The sequence below is a fragment of the Terrapene carolina genome, unplaced genomic scaffold, assembly GCF_002925995.2.
Source record: "Terrapene carolina triunguis isolate 2854851 unplaced genomic scaffold, T_m_triunguis-2.0 Scaffold210, whole genome shotgun sequence".
In the NCBI taxonomy this organism is placed as follows: domain Eukaryota; kingdom Metazoa; phylum Chordata; order Testudines; family Emydidae; genus Terrapene; species Terrapene triunguis.
The window spans coordinates 36,021,733-36,038,984 of NW_020664561.1; the positions used below are offsets into that span (position 1 = coordinate 36,021,733).

At 41.6% G+C, this 17,252-nt stretch overlaps 1 protein-coding gene across 3 annotated transcripts in view; it reads right to left on the bottom strand.

The window, feature by feature from the left end:
* Positions 1–7,084: 7,084 nt before the first annotated feature.
* LOC112109870 (putative RNA polymerase II subunit B1 CTD phosphatase RPAP2) overlaps positions 7,085–17,252 on the bottom strand; it is a 73,666-nt gene continuing 63,498 nt past the window's right edge. For all 3 annotated transcript variants that reach the window (XM_026655389.1, XM_024204576.2, XM_024204574.2), the window contains 2 exons: positions 7,949–8,098; positions 7,085–7,397 (listed from right to left, as the gene is read on the bottom strand). In XM_026655389.1, the coding sequence (XP_026511174.1) occupies position 7,397; positions 7,949–8,098 (151 nt within the window). In that variant the 3' untranslated portion in view covers positions 7,085–7,396. The remainder of the gene's footprint in view (positions 7,398–7,948; positions 8,099–17,252) is intronic.

Consider the following 17,252-nt stretch of genomic DNA (forward strand, 5'->3'; position numbering starts at 1 on the left):
AGTCCCTTGGGAATATACCAGTCAGTACTGTAAACAGTCCTCTAGTTGTTTGCCACCTATTGTAATTCCTCTTAGCTACAAAGGCAGCTCTCAAAGGTGGTGGGTTGTTTTTTTAAACCCTCATGGGGTAGCCATGGAGCTAACAAGCAATCATCAAGAGAACTGAACCAGAGGATCGGAATGTGTCTGAAGTTCCTACTGAGTGGGGGCAGCCACTAAAGAGCTGCTCTATTTGTGGTTCCACATTGCTTGGCAGAACTTGCATTCACAATGTTGTAGTAAGCACTCTCACTGACTAGGGAGAATCAGAATACTGGGATGGTCTCCTCTCCTCACTCTGGTGTGGCCCAGAGTTCTCGCTCATGCTAGGGAAGAGGAGAGGGGCACCTGCAGGTTAAACAGCAAGTCAGAAAGGGTTGATGCTCTTATCAAAAAAAATGTTTTTGCAGATCAAATGTTCTGTTTAGTGATACTATCCAGTGAGGCAAAAGAGCAGAAACACTGATGAGGCCAATGAGCCTGTATGTGAGACACTCCCAGTACGGGAGTAGTCACTGAAACATACCTAGTGATATTTAAGTCCCTTTTCCAGGCCTGCCAGCACCTCTTCATCTATATTCAGGAGTGGTCTCTATTAGTCTTTGGGTTTGTCTACATGGAGAAATTTACCAGCATTAATATAGTAGTATAATTACACTGCATTTTGGAATAACAGTTGCCTTTTTTTGGTTTAGCTTATGAAGTGAATGTTAGGGGAGTGTCATGGACAATGAGTGCTTTGTCAGTCATGTTAGCTTAACAGGATTTAAAAGCCCCATAAAGATGCATGCTCACACATTTTGAAGGCATGACAGTTTGGCTGTGTTCTAGCCTGAACTAACATGACTGTAAAAAGACACTGCTTTCTCCTAGCAAGACTGAGGCGTGGGTGCTTGGAACAGGGTATCCTCCCGAAAGGCCCTCCAACAAGGTATCTGCTTCCAGGGGACACTCTGGAAAGGCTCAGGTAGTTATGGAGGACCACAGCAGCTGTACGTCAGTGTGAAAAGGGACAAGACTCTGCTTGTCAAGACAGAGGTGGGCAGAGACTATTTGATACCAGACTGAAGGGGCTGCTTTGAATGACAACAAGGGTTTGGTTTCAGGGTGTGTGTACATATATTTTTGGTGGGTGTCAAAGTTATTTCTGGTTTGTTGTTAAACCAGCTGCAAACGTGGTAAAGAGTCTTCGGCTGCATCGTACTACACACAGCACATGCCTGCTTTGATATTAAAAAGGTGTAGCAGAATGTGTAGAGTTTTTGTTTTATTTAAAAGCAATGCTTTCTATCATCTTCTGTATTTGATTAGGGACTTCTAAGAAGGGAAATGGACAGAAGTGGTTGATTATAATTAAGGCTTCCAAAAAACACAAATTTGTAAAGAGTTTAAAAGCAAAATAGATTTGCGGTCCACTGCAAAGGCATTTAATTCTTCACTAAATTTAAAAAAAAAAAAAAAGAGTGCTGAAACTTACGTCTGTTTGAAGTAAATACCTTGCCTGTAATTCAGACTTTGGGACAGAGCTAGTGTAAGCCCCAAAGACAGGATCACATCCAAAAGGGGCTAAATCTTGAAGGGGTTCCATTTGAATCTAAAACGTTGAACTTACTTGTTAGTAGCACAGAAGACCTGTCAGTTACTTTAACCTACCCACTGCCTGATCCATTCTTTTATAGGCAGATTTCCTTCTGAATTGCATCATGCTTCTTAACCGTTGCTCATCTTGTGCATGAGAGAACTGGGAAAGTGGGAGAGCTGTGGTCTTGTTAGTTGCCACAGTATCTAAATTTTTAACATATTCTGACATCTCCATAAAACTAATATAAAATGCATTTGTTATAATTCATCCTATTAAGCAAGTATTGAAAGAAATAAACAACGCACACAGCAGTAAAGCCACCAGCAAATGTATTTGTGTTCTAACGATTGCTAAAACAGAGGCATAAGCTCTGTAAAAGAGCAAATGGTGGTGACAGCCTAGGGGCAAGCATATTGTCATCGGCGAAGTTTGGGCTTAAAGATGCATCTTTCAGGCAGTAACTTCACTGCAGAGTTAATCTGGGCTCTTAGTGGGTTTCAGCTTCCCTTACCATCCACACACACAGCCCTTAAACCTAGGCTTATACGTGTGTTGAACCTGGTCTTGCTCACCCTTCTGGGGGTGCAGACTAGGGTCCGGGTTTTGCTTTAGGCAGGTTTTAACTCTCCTGCTCTGCATGTGGACAGAGCTGAAGCCCAAGTTGCATTGTTTGGGTTCTGATAATCCTCAGATGCCATCCCACAATTCCTTGGGGGCTGTATTTTTCTTGTCCTTCTTCCTGCTCATTTCCCATTTGCTTCCTATGACCTGGAAGCCATGTGCCAGTTTATATGCAACTTGTCAGCATTTAAACCCCTGATTCCACACAGCCTGCTCCATTTTCTGCACAGCTCAGCTAAACCGCACAAGAAGATGCCATCCCAGAGAGCTGCAAGCTGGCCAGAAGATCACACCAGATTTCAGGTTGCCCTTTGCTTTGCGTATACCAAGAAACAGCATTATGGGAGATGCATTTGTATAAGCGGGTCTCAAAGAGGCTGGTGGAGAAGGGGTTCAAGTGTGTGGCTAACCAGTGTTGGAAAGGACTTAAAAAACCTTTAGGGTGCCTACTGCAAGGCAAAGGATGCCCATGGCAAGTGCATGAACTTTCCATGCATGTGTCCCTCCTATGAGGACTTTCACTGGGCAGTACCAAGCACCATCTTTGTGCATGATACACTTGAGGTGGAATGGTCAATTTTTTTTCAACCTGGTGATTGCAGTGGAGGAGAACCTGGACACAGAGGGAGCAGAAGAGCAGGTACTAGACCATTAAGCTGGAATGGACCCCATGGCTGAGTGGGCTGGGAGACATCTTGGGCTCATATTCCAAGGATCTGTTCAGGGATGGGCGGGGGAGCAGATAGGAGAGGAAGTGGCTCAGAGCTCAAGCTGCATCTGGATAAGAGGCTGCTGCCATGTTTTGTATTTTTGGGGGGGGGGCAGGTGCAAAAAGCACAGCAAAAATAGAAGGATTTCCCAGTTTATGCTAATTAAATTGTTATGGTGAATATTGCATGCTATGGGGCAGGCTCAGCTTCAACTGAACCATGCCACTTCCCCGCCCCCCCCTATACTTCCTCCACCATGTGTGATACAAGATGGATTTCAAGAAGGAAAACATGCCACTAAGGATTTATTCTAGCAGTATTTGAACTGCTTACTCCTAAAAACAATTGTTCAAAACTGTGATTACATGCTCTTCCACAGTGGTTCTCAACCAGGCGTCCATGTACCCCTGGGGAAACGCAGATGTCTTCCGGGGGTACATCAACTCATCTAGATATTTGCCTTGTTTTACAACAGGCTAGATAAAAAGTGCAAGTGACATCAGTGTAAACTAAAATTTCATACGACTTGTTTATACAGCTCCATATACTATACACTGAAACATAAACACAATATTTATATTCCAATTGATTTATTTCATAATTATATGGTAAAAATGAGAAAGTAAAGCAATTTCTCAGTACTAGTGTGCTGTGACACTTGTATTTTTATGTCTGAATTTGTAAGCAAGTAGTTTTTGAGTGAGGTGAAACTTGGGATACACAAGACAAATCAGACTCCTGAAATGGGGACAGTAGTCTGGAAAGATTGAGACCCACTGCTCTAGCAAGCATGAATGGCCTACTTTGTTCAGAACTGGCCTAGAGTAAACTGTTATACTGGTACTAGTGTTATAGCATTGTCCCAAACTGCCTGCATTAAAAATCCCAGTGGCTGTAATAAGTGAAAGTCTCTTGGTATTGTCTTGCAGTGATGAGTATACAGAGCTGAAGGCCTCCATTCGATGTATTGGCAGGCTAAGGACACTTCTGTAGAGGGGCTCAGGAAGGACAGACAGATTCTCCCACAGTACACTGTGAAACAATTCCTTGAATGGCTCAACTTAATCAGGTGCTAAGAACCCTGGGATATTGTCCCCAGAAATCCAAGCACCTAACCCTGCTTATTGCAGTGCCAATGTGGACCTGGCTACACAGGTATGAGACAAATGTGGCTCTGCTGTGTGGATGGGTAAACTCTGCAGAGAAGATTTACCCTCTGTTCTTGGGCTGGCTGGGAAGACTGTAGTCATCTGGACAAGTGCATTATAGGAGTTCAGTTGCTGTAAAAACTACTCACATGAAAACACAACAAATTCCATTTTTGCTAAGTGTACTCAGTTTGCTTCTACTTCAGGTTGCTTCAAATTAAGGCCAGTAGCAACCACAAAGTGAAGGAAAGTGTAAAAATAGGGTGTAGCAATAGGTTTCTCTCTTTTAGAGACGCATGCAGCCTTTCTGATGCTGGGGGGCAATGGGAATATGCGCATCTTTCATCCTATTTAAACTATACATGAATCACAAAGAGATGCAGTTTTGGTAATGGTGCCTGCTGCCTCAGTTCAGTGGTATGAAAGCTCTGCTCTTATACTAGAACATCTGTAAAGAATTGTGCTGAAGTGATGCCAAAGCACAATAGCCTCTAGCTCTGCCTGCACCCAGTGAGTATTGGAGTATTCCCCACACAAAAATAAAGGGTCCCAGCACGGAGCAAACTGCATGTGGTAGTGTGGGTACTGTGAGGTCTCCTCTGTAGGCAGCAAAAGATGGAAGTTCTCTTTTTGCCTTTGAAGAAGGGGAACAAAGTTAGAAAGAGCAGACTTCATGCCTTCAGGGTGCGGGGAAGAAGAGTTGATTCTATTTCCCAAGAGCCAGAAGGGAGAAGTAAAAAAAACCATTTATTCAGAACCATTGTGGTTGGTACTAGTGGCAGCTATAGTGTACTGTGATAAATAGCCTTCTTGGAGCCCAAGAGCTATTTACTCTTCATTAGAAGCTCAAATGTTTCCACTAAACAGCGCTGAAGAGTATGCCTAAAAATAACCCCCCAAAATAAAAAAAAAATCACACCACTGAGCTGACAGGAAATGTAAAAACATTTCAAAGTGAGAACTACTGAAGCTGATGAAAAAGTCATTCATAGTACTTTGCACATTCCTAGCACCTTCAATCTCACAGCACAGCTGTAGGGTGGGCAAACAGTGTATTATTTACAGAGGAGTAAACTGAGGCACGGAATGGGTAAGTGGCTTGCTTAAGCCATTCTCTGAAGTGATGGCAAATGCAGAATAAATACAGTATTAAAGCACACTGTAAGATCTCCAGGGCAGGGACTGTTATCCTGTGTTTGTACAGTGCTTAGCTCTAGGTGTGCAACTGTAATACAAACAGTAGTTAAATGCTTTCTTTCCCCTAAGTCATGCACTTAGGGACTAACAACAAGAATTTTTGCTATAAACTGGGGACATACCAGTTGGAAGTGACAGAGGAGGAGACAGACCTGGGTGTATTTGTTGATCACAGGATGCCTATGAGCTGCCAATAAGACGAGGCTGTGAAAAAGGCTAAAGCAGTCTTAGGATGCATCAGATGAGCTATTTCCAGTAGAGACGGGGAAGTGTTAGTATCATTATACAAAGTACTGTTGAAACCTTATCTAGAATACTGCATGCAATTCTGGGCTCCCATGTTTAAGAAAGATGAATTCAAACTGGCACAGATGCTGAGACGGTCTACTCAGATAATCTGAGGAATGGAAAACCTACCTTATGAGAGGAGACTCAAAGAGCTTGGCTTGTTTAGCCTAACCCAAATAAGGCTGATACGACTACTCTCTATAAATACATCAGAGGGATAAATAGCCCAGAGGGAGAGGAGTTACTTAGCTCTAATGTGGACACAAGAACAAATGGATATAACTGGCCATCCACAAGTTTAGACTTGACATTATAGGAAGGTTTCTAACCATCAGAGGAGTGACGTTCTGGAACAGCCTTCTAAGGGGAGCAGTGGGGGCAAAAAACCTAGCTGGCTTCAAGACTGACTTGATAAGTTTATGGAGGGGATGGTATGATGAAACTGCCTACAATGGCATGTAGCTGATCTGAGACTGCTAGCAGAAAATATTTCCAGTGGCTGACGATAGGTCACTAGATGGGGAGGGCTCTGAGTTACTACAGAGAATTCTTTCCTAGGTGGCTGACTGGCAGGTCTTGCCCACATGCTCAGGGTCTGACTGACTGCCATGTTTGGGGTTGGAAAGGAATTTTCTCCCAGGTCAGATTGGCAGAGACCCTGGGTTTTTTTTGCCTTCTTCTGCAGCAGGGGACATGGGTCACTTGCAGGTTTAAATTAGTGTAAATGGTGGATTCTCTGTAACTTGAAGTCTTTAAATCATGATTTGAGGACTTCAATAACTCAGCCAGAGGTTAAGGGTCTATTTCTGTGGCCTGCAATGTGCAGGGGGTCAGACTAGATAATCATGATGGTCCCTTCTAACCTTAAATTCTATGAGTCTGAGTCTAATGATGCCTTTTTCAGTTTACTACAAATGCCATTTAGTGAATTGCAATTTTTTGGGTTTGTCAAAATACAATTAAGATTGTGAATTCAGCAATGGACTGCAAGTAAAGAATAGCAAAATACACCATCTTATGACAACACTAAGAATTACAAGTAGTTTGGTTTCAAAGCATGTTTATTAATCGGCTTAACACCGTGAGCATGTCATGATGTTCTTGGTCTAGAAAGCTAAATAGTGCAACAATCACAAAATAAATTTAATAACTATTGAAATAAAGCTCAAATGAGGTCTTTTTAATTCTTCAAAAATAAACCATGAATTTCTTGCAAGCCAAACTATGACCAGCTACACAATCAGTTTTAAATTCTCAAATGTTACAGAAATTCGAACCCAAACCAATCTTCATAAGTAGCAAAAATAGATACACAAGCCACGAGGGGGGGCAGGGAGGGGAGGGAGGGAGAGGCTGTAGACCAGAAATCTTTGCTGCTCTTCTCAGCATTCTGCTGGAGAATGCTGCCCAATGCAGGGAAACAGCAGAAAAGATGCCAGTAATGGTACCCTGCCTTCATGAGACTGGTACATGCTCCGTCTTCTTTCTTTCTTTCCCCTAATCTTGTGGGCAAAGTTTGCCTTAAGATTTAGCAATGAAACAAAAAATGGAGATCTTTACTACTTTTTCTCAGACAATTTTCAGAGCATACAAACTTATTTTAGCTTCATTCATACATTGAACTAATGCTGTGCTACTTAGCTTGTCCAAAAAGATTTCAGAACACCTTCATAAGAAACAGACGTGAAAGTACAGGATGCAAAGTAAAATGCTTAATTTCAACTCTCAAAAAAAAAAAAAATATTGTTCACTATAGCAATACTTCAATACTGACTTCAGGTGCAAAAGAAGAGGTTTGAGATCATCATCATTCTGTGGGTAACAACAGAGAAAAAATTGATCAGTAACTTTAAAAGTACAAGTGTATCAGCTAATAAGTATGACCAATACTAGTTCTAAAAATAAAAAAATTACTCCCCCCACTGCCACTCAGAAAGTAAAATTAACCTCACTAATAAGCAAAAATGGGGGTTTCTAACAAACATAAAATCTAAGCTTTTGAAGAGTTAAATTTTAATAAGGTAATTGGCTATAACCATCCAATTTGAATAAAAATCAAGCCAAATAAGATTCAAATGCTGTACCCATAAGGCAGAGTTTGTTTTATATTTGCTAACAGAATTTAAGTAAAATTCCATTGAAAATTACTATATATTGTGACAAGATGACAAAGTTATGTTAGCATTTACTCAGTGCCAGAATGGTGACACTAATTTTCCATACTGTACATATTCCTTTTTGAAAACACCTTACCCATCTTCTAACTTGACTGATACTATCTATAGTCACAATATTTGCTTTTAGGGAATCCACTTGGTTCGAAAAAATCTTATGCCAGGTACCATAGTTTTGAGATGACTGACCATTCAGGCATGCTGTCATGTCTAAATATTCTTGTTAAACTTCCAAGATCTTCTTTATTGAAATGCAATTCTTCAAGTAACGTGGACAGGAACTGTGTATATACTGGACTCTGTTGAGAATTTGCAAAGACTGGAATAATCTGTGACAACCTGGAAGATGACATTGAATACAGAAGAGAGGACTTTAAATGTCTGAATGAGGCTGATGTGCTTTATACAGAGCTATCAGCTATTAAACAATTGCCAAAGAGGAAAGATATTTCTAGGACACGCCCCATTTATAACATTACAAGTGATTGTTTATAAGTTTACAATGTAGCATATGACTATTAAATTGTGAACTTTTATTGGCTTTTACCAAATCTCCATCAGTTTTAAATTAAATGAAATCAAGCAAGAGATTAGTTTCATATGCAGTTAATCAACTATTAGTTGTTACATAACAGGCAACATCAAATTATGTGCTTTGAAGATTAAAGTTTTACGTAACTTAAAAAAACCCCAAGAATTTTGTATTGTCTTCACAAAAGTGATCATTCATCTTGTACAAGTTATGCAGTTCCTTGTACAAAAACAGTTGTAAGAACTGTAGGAAATACTATTTTACTTTAGAGTAGCTGAAGAAACCTTCTTTTTCACAAGATCTACCTAGTCACGAAGACGACACAGGCACAATAGAGTTTCATATTATTTTCTAGAGAACCCGGGTGTGTTTACTAATGAAAAACCTCTGTCTGTTTATTTAAAAAGGTCTCTCAACAAAACAACTGAAAAAGCTTTTAAGGTAGAAAACGCTCTTTTTTTAAAGCCAAGATTTCTTCAAATAGTTGGAAACTTCCCACAGTGGCCTTTCAGATTATTATTTAATTTAACTTCACCCACTGCCACTGGGCACATGAAATATGAATAAAATAACACTCAGAAGCTGCAGATCAATGCAGGTAGGTGAGTAATCAGAGCACTGCATATCCTCAGTAGGACATATGTTCCCATGAAGCAGTCTCTGATAACTTTCTTATACAGTGGATTGCGTACATTTATTTTATTTTAAGAACCTCTGTGTTCTTGTTGGTCAGAATTTTTTTTTGACAGAGGACATAATTAGATTCTGAGACGCTGTTAATCAGGGTTATTAACAGTCTTCAGTTTTACATGTTTTCTATCTTACTATATATTATTATGTAATATATTAAACTCTTTACATGCAGTCCTGCCTTCTTTCATAACAAAAAACAGTATGGATTTTAAGAAGTGAACACTGTAGTAAAACTAAATTGGAACAGCTGCAACGATTCAAAAAACAACCCCATAAGGAGCACAATACTGTAATTGGATCAAATAATAAATATGTCTTCAGTGATCCACACATTTCATCTTTAAAGCAAATTTAAAAAGATCAGTTGGCCTTTTTAAGTACCTAATCGTTTGTATAAAAATGAACATGGTCCCTGTAGTGCTTTTTAAAATTCTGTTGTTTGCAAACAAAATTTTGCAGAGACTTTTCCGTTAGACCCTGATTCTTCAAACTGGTGAGCAAAGCAGACCCCCCTAACTTCCTTGTTCTGAAAATTTTGTTTTTCTAAAGGAGATTAAAAAAACAACCCAGGTTAATTTTCATAATACTTTTAAGAATTTGAGAGCCAGCTGAATCTCTTTATATTTGTTCCCAGGCTTAAACATCAGTAGCACCGAAGCCAGACCTATTTTTCATGAGATGAGGGCGCTTCGCAATTAACAGGATCAAATACGCTCTGTATTGTGGACCCAAGATCAGTGCTGCTAATAGGCATTCACTGTATCACAAGGGCCATTACAATGTATGTTGCAAGTCTATATAAAAAAGCTTGTGTTAGTTTAAACACTATTTCTTTTACCTCCTATCAGTTTTAATTTTAGTGTCTACACAAAAGACCTGTGGTCAACACTGCAAGGAAATTTCACACTATTGTGTTATCTGTATATAACTGGTGAAATGTTCCCCTCTTTGCCATTAGTGGTTTCAGGTACATGCGGTTTCATGTAACGTATTCATCCCGGTAAACAGAAAATGTCAGCAACACTAGTGGAAAGATTTATTTTTATTGTTTAGAAAACAACTTCTGAAAAATGCATTTAAACATCTGAATTTATATAAAGGGGAAAAAAAGCAGATATCATAGCTCCCTACAAATTCAGCAGTTAAAGGGAGAGTTACTTGTAGGTAATTACTCTGACATCAGACCCTCTGTGGAAACTGGAGATAGGACTAAATCTCCATTTTAAAAGAAATGCAAATTAAAACAAAAGGTGCCTTTAATTAAGCAAAAGAGGGGTAGGTCACACAAAGGATCCCACAAAACAAAGTAAACATTGTTTATTAATACAAAAACAATCATTTAAAAAAGTTTAAAAAAAAAATCTTGATTTCCTGAAAGAACAGAAAAGTAGTAAAATGTTTATTTCTGTGATGTCTAACATAGTATGACATTTTGATTATTTTTCATTGCCTTTTGGAGTTTAATCTAGGAGATTCATTAAATACTTAAACTATTCAAAAATGGCAGCACTAAGAAATATGAGGTAAGCACACAACATGGAACAAAACTTAGCTGTGACATGTAAACACCATTCTTTCATAGGATAGCAATGTTCACAACTGGACTTTACATTAATGTTTGGACTGGTGCCAATAGTATTTGCTCCATGCAATGTAAAAATAGCACTAAGCAGTCACTTGCGTGATAACGATGGCTACTCTTTTTAAAAGACCAAGAAGAGGTATTCTGAGTATCTCAAAGACAGGAGCTGATGATCTGGAAGTATTTTTTTTAGTAAGAAGTGCTCAGTAGGGGAGTTGAGGAAGTACTGATAGAACAAGAATTAGCAGACCTCAGAGTTAGGCTGGAGACAAGGATATCAGAGAAAAGGCCTGGAGATGCATTCTTCTTCTTCAAGCCATCCACTCTCAGGATTAAAGAGAATGTGTATGATAATGACCCACTGGCACCAGTTGTCACAATTTCCTGTCCAGTGCCAGTAGGACACCGTGTGACACTGCAAAATGCTGCCTCTGCAATACTGCAGAATTACAGACTTTTTCATCTCAGGATTTTTTCTGTATTGTGCTCTAATTAAAGACGTCTACAGATTTTACTTTTAAAAAGCAAGAGACTTGTGCACGTACTTTTAAACTATTTGTTATTTGCTAAAGACTCAACATGTTTATGCCAAGAAACTAGCCTTCTGATTGGTGTATTCTCCTTAATCATACTGTCAGTGTCTTGCTACTGACAACAGTAGTTACTTTTGTGCATTAAGGAACAACACATTTTATAGAAATTCAGTACTGGATCAATATTTTGGCCACTTTTGGCCTTTGGCAAGAAGCAGCCAAACCTCTGAAACTTTTCAGATAAGCACTACTTAGAGATTTGTTCAAACAATTTCATCCAGCTATGTATACGTTTCTAGTATTTTTGCATTAAATTCAGATTTGAAATGGTTTTAGGGCAGAGACAATCTGACTCAATGCAGCCTATTAAACATATTTATGAGCACATATAGAACATGATTAATTTCTCAGTTGGCAGACTGGGTCCTTTTGGCATTTAACAGCTGCCTCTATTTTTACCCCCCCATTTAAAAGCAGTTATCCAGAAGCTGCTTTTCTAACAATGAATGATATAGGGCTGGATCTGGCACTGTGGAAGCCAATGGGAGTTTTGCAACTGACTTCAATGGGATCAGGATTTTAGCCTGCACTGTGTAATATAATAAGCTTCACATTTCTAGTCCCCATTATTTCAAAACTATTACCACTACATGGGGCTGCATTATAAGCAACATGTGTTCAGGGCCGGCTCCAGGGTTTTGGCCGCCCCAAGCAGCCACAAAAAAAAAAAAAAAAAAAAATAAAAAAGCCGCGATCGCGCTTTGCCGCGGCCATTCGGCGGGAGCCCCTTCGCTCCGAGCGGGAGTGAGGGACCGTCCGCCGAATTGCCACCGAATAGCTGGACGTGCCGCCCCTCTCCGGAGTGGCCGCCCCAAGCACCTGCTTGCCAGGCTGGTGCCTGGAGCTGGCCCTGCATGTGTTATTCTTAGGATGCATTAAAGACCATATATGCTATCCTCATACTGGTATGAAACTCTACTTGAATTAAATGGGAATTGCATGCAAGTACCTGAGGGCAGGATTTGGACCCAATGTCCTAGTGTCACTGAAACACCAAAAATCCACAGTTCTGAAGCAGCCATCAGATCAATAATTCAAATGACCTGCACTGCTTCAATTCAGGGATGCAGTGACACTCAAAGCTCCATAAGTTCTAACATATTTTAAAAGAACTGCAAACTAAACTGGAATTAAGGTGCAAGGAAGCACCATTGCAGACAAGGCAAACTGGTGATTTTTTTTTTTTTTTTTAAGTACAAATGACATGGCAGGGACATCTTTAACATTCAGATTGAAGGTTGCTTACTTTCACATACTGAAACATTAAGACATGACAGAGAATTACTGGTGTGAACAAACAAGGCAGGTGAGGCAATATCTTTTATTGGACCAACTTCTGTTGGAGAGAGAGAGAGAAGCTTTGAGCCACACAGAGCTCAAATCAGCCCTTGGAACTTCCTTAATTTTATTCATTTGTCACAAACAGTGGCCTTTAAAAAAACAAGAGGACAACAGACATTGAATTAAGATGTACTATATAATTTTTTTAAAGGGGCCAAATTGTTTAGACTTTGCCTAAAGTTGGGCATCTAAAAGTGGTGTGATTTTCAGAGGTGCTGAGCTAGTAGCTTCCCACTGAAGTCAATGGGAGCTGCAGACACTCAGCACCTCATGTCATTTTTGTTTAGCTGCTTAAATGTGAATTTAGATGCCCAACTGTACACACTTGCACTTGTCAGCAGTTCATTTGAAAGTGTCAGCCTTAGTACTGTATGCAGATATAAGTGAACTCTCATGCTCATTTGATGGAAAAGCAGGGTCGTATATATCAGATTTAGTGAAGCAGTGTAGTTTCCTACACACCCACTTATACCATATGGTAAACAGGTCTTTGTAAAGTTAAAAAAAAAAAGCTGAAAATGTCAAATTACATCTTATTTTAAAACCCTGTTAAGCTGGCTACTCCACATATGCTACACGTGAAAGAATAAGTGAAATTCTTGTTAAGACAAGTACCACCACCACATTATTACCAAGTTATTAAATGACATCTGGTTAACATGAAATACGTTTCCATAATTTCAGCTCTCCTGCTTAAAAACAAGCTTTCTCTTTAATAGTTTTCTTACAACAAGCTTTAACAAGTACGTTTAGGAGTATGGCTATCTTTGTACAAGGGAAGCCCATACAGAAATATTTTTGGAGATGATAAAAAGCCAGTATTTATGGAGTAAATTTCGTTAACTAGTATCTTCTAGTACGCCAATGGCATGTCTACACTGCAATTAGACACCTGCGGCTGGTCTGTGCCAGCTGATTCGGGCTCACAGAACTTGGGCTGCAGGGCTGATTAATTGCAGTGTAGTCTTTTGAGCTTGGGCTGCCACCTAAGCTCTAAGACCCTGCGAGGTGGCAGGGTCCCAGAGCTTGGGCTGCAGCCCCAGGCCGGAAGTCTACACTGCAAGTAAACAGCTCCACATCCCGAATCCTGTGAGCTCGAGTCAGGTGGCATGGGCCAGCCACGGGTTTTTAATTGCAGTGTAGACATACCCCTAGTCCACTCACAGAGGTACCTGTGCCACTGTCTGGCTCAAGACATATATGCAGAGAAAAGTGTAGGTCTTGAGTAGTGTCTTCATGTCGTTACAGGATTACTTTAGAATATCTCCCGTCCAAGGACTGGGAGTAAAACCTTTTATAAACATTACTGAATTAAGCCCCCAAACACCCTCCCTCCCTGGTAGAGAGTCAATACTATCCTCATTTTACAGAGACGGAAACTAAGGCCCAGAGAGTAAGGCCAACATTTCCAAAAGTGACCAGTGATTTTGTCCAACTTAAGACATCTTTAAAAGGGTCTGATTTTCAGAAAGTTCTGAACACCTTGTGCCCCCTGAAAGTCAGGTTCTGTTAAGGTATCTTAAATTGGGTATCCAAAATTACATTACTGCTGAAAATTCAGGCCTACATTAATTTACCCAAAAAGTTTGTGGCAGAAGCAGGAAAAGAAGCCAGATCTTAAGTCCTACTCCTACAGAATGTAATGGTCTGCTTTTACAACAAGTTGGCAGCCAAGCTTTCTACAGAAAGTAGCTCCAAAAGGATCATCAACATGCTCCATGATTAAGCCTGTGGATCTAAAAGATGATCATTTCACTCTTCATATTGTTCACCATTTTTGAAACTGAAATGACTACTGAGAGAAGCTTTATCACCCAGGCAGGAGGAACTAGTGGGAGCACATATCCTCATGGATGGTGTTATTAGGGAACAAGAGAGGATAAAAACAGTTTTGCCAAGTCCAGCATTCAAAAATCACCAGTCATGACAAAATATCATGATGCTGGCTTAAAAATGAGATTCTAAGTAGTAATAAGTTTAGAGTTCCACTTATTCGCTTTCTGGCTATGAGCATTTAGAGTTCATATTTTCAAGCTGTTCTCCACAGCTATGAGGGCTAGAAACTTAAAAAAAATGTAAACTGAGAGTCTTAAAAAAATAAATAAACCACAATTTGATTTCAAGACTGGGGTCTTACAAACACCACCAAATATCATGACACCACTGATAATAATTGTGAGCGTTAGCAACACCTGAAAGGCAGCACAATCTGCACATCCTGCAGCCAGCACCGAATGTGTGCTCAGTGACTGCAGAGAGTTTTGCTGTAGGGAAATCTACATTACTGATTGCTGTAAGCTAGAGAGAGGTGACAATGGACTTCCAACCTAGGTGCCATCCTTAGACCTGCTGAGGATCCCCTCCATCCCCCCAACCCTTTGGCAAGTGCAGAGATCTCCCTTTATTCCAGACTATTGGGGGGGCGGGGGTGAAGGAGGAGAGGGGAAATGAAGATATCCATGATGATAAAGATATCCTCTTTTCTTCCTCTCTATTCTCTTCCCTCCTGGCTGCTAGTTCTCGCTTTTAGTTCCCCTCTTTGCTAACAAGGTCTTTTAAGGGATCTCTCTCCCCTCTCCAAAGGCTAGGTAAGTGGCCAATGCATTTACAAGCTCCAAATAAAGATAATCTTCTTATGTAATGAATCACCCATGTTTTAAAGAAAGGATCTCAGATCGTTTATTCAAACTTAATGGAAAGTCTGCAGGTCTTGTTAATTTTATGACTAATTAAAATGTTCACATTTCTTTTAGAACACATTTTTAAGATCACAAAATGGAGTATGTCAAATAAAATCTTATAGTCCTATAATCTCAGAAATGTTTTATGTGGTGTCACCTGTCAAATGTATCATTTTGGTTAACTCTAAATAAAAGTGCACATAAGCCTTAAATGCTCAAAATGAATTAACACAGATATGTTAGAGATCAGAAGAAATAATCAGCTACTCCAACTAAGTGTAGTTAACACTTAAAACTCAAGAGTTCAGTCTGTAGCAGTACTGCAACATATGGTCATTTCACACTGTCAAGAACTATGATTTAGGAGAAACAATGCTAAAAGTTTAATGAAATTTGATTGTGCAAAACACACACACACAGAGCGGCATTTATCTCTGCTTGTCAACCACAATATCATATAAAGAATTCAACAACCTTTTCTGAATAAAAGCACCACTGTGTGCTGCTTATGGTTAATTGTATGTTCTCTCCTCAAGATCTTACATAAATAATTTCCTTGTTAACTGTTATGCTCCAGCACAGGGAACATGCCTGAAAGTTGCCTAATTAAACTGCATGTTTCCATATGAAAATTGACTATCATGATAGCTGTTGGAAGCATCCCTAAGAGCACAGGTGAAAAGAGAACATACCTTTACCCCATGGCTGTCACTCTAACACGGGCGGGCAAACTTTTTGGCCTGAGGGCAGCGTCGGATTTCGGAAATTGTATGGAGGGCCGGTTAGGGGAGGGGGTCGTGCCCCCCCTCGCCCCCGGACCCCTGCCCCATCCACACACACCCCCGTCCCTGTCCCCTGACCGCCCCTGGAACCACTGCCCTTGACTGCCCCCGGCCGCCCCATCCAACCCCTCCCTCTCATTCCTGACGGGCCCCCCCGGGACCCCTGCCCCATCCAACCACCCCTTCTCCTGTCCCCTGACTGCCCCCCCGCCACCCCATCCAACCCCACCTCCGTCCTGACTGCCCCCCAGGGACCCCTGCCCCATCCAACCACCTCTTCTCCCTGTCCCCTGACTGCCCCCCACCCCATCCAACCCCTCCTCTCCTTCCTGACTGCCCCCCCAGGACCCCCGCCCCCATTCAACCCCCCTATTCCCCACCCTCTGACTGCCCCGACCAACCCCCCGAACTCTCATGCCCTCTCTCTAACCCCCCCGCTCCCTTACCATGCTGCCTGAGGCACTGGTGGCTGGCGGCGCTACAGCTGTGCCGCCCAGCTGGAGCCAGCCACACCATTGCCACCGTGCAGCACAGAGCACCGGGTCAGCCCGGGCTCTGCAGCTGCGCTGTCCCAGAAGCTCGCAGCCCCATTGCCCAGAGCACTGAGCTGGCGGTGGAGCGAGCTGAGGCTGCGGGGGAAGGGGAACAGCAGGGGAGGGGCCAGGGGAAGCTTCCCGGGCCAGGTGCTCAGGGGCTGGGCAGGAGAGTCCCGTGGACCAGATGTGGCCCGCGGGCCGTAGTTTGCCCACCTCTGCTCTAACAAGTATTATAATAAAGATAATTTGCCTTGTTTAATATTTAGAAACTGTGCCTCTTCCTTTGAGGCTCCATGCACCCCTCTGAGGCCACATGTGGAGGTGAGTCTGTGTAGGACTGGGGGAAGCTCTGGAGTATGAAGAGGTGGGCTGGGGGCAGGGAAACCAGATGAGGTCTTCCAGATTCCTCCTTCACAAAACTCATTGGGGACATCATTAACAATTAATAAAATCACAATCCATATTAAGTTATGTCCTCTTCCCATCTACCTTATGAAGCTCCTCCACTTCCTCAGGGGGTTCTGAGACAGTCACAGTTCTTAGTTCTTTAAAAAAAGAACAATCCCTCCCTCCCACAACCAGGGCCGACGAGGGGCGGGGGGGGGAAAGCCGGTACAAATTACTGGGGCCCGGGGCCCGGCTTCGCCTCCCCCTCGTTGGCCCTGTTTAGCCGGTCCGCCCTTGCTGGGGGGCCCGAAAAAATCCAGGGTCCAGCTTCCCCGGCTTCCCCCCCACCCCCTTCCCGTTGGCCCT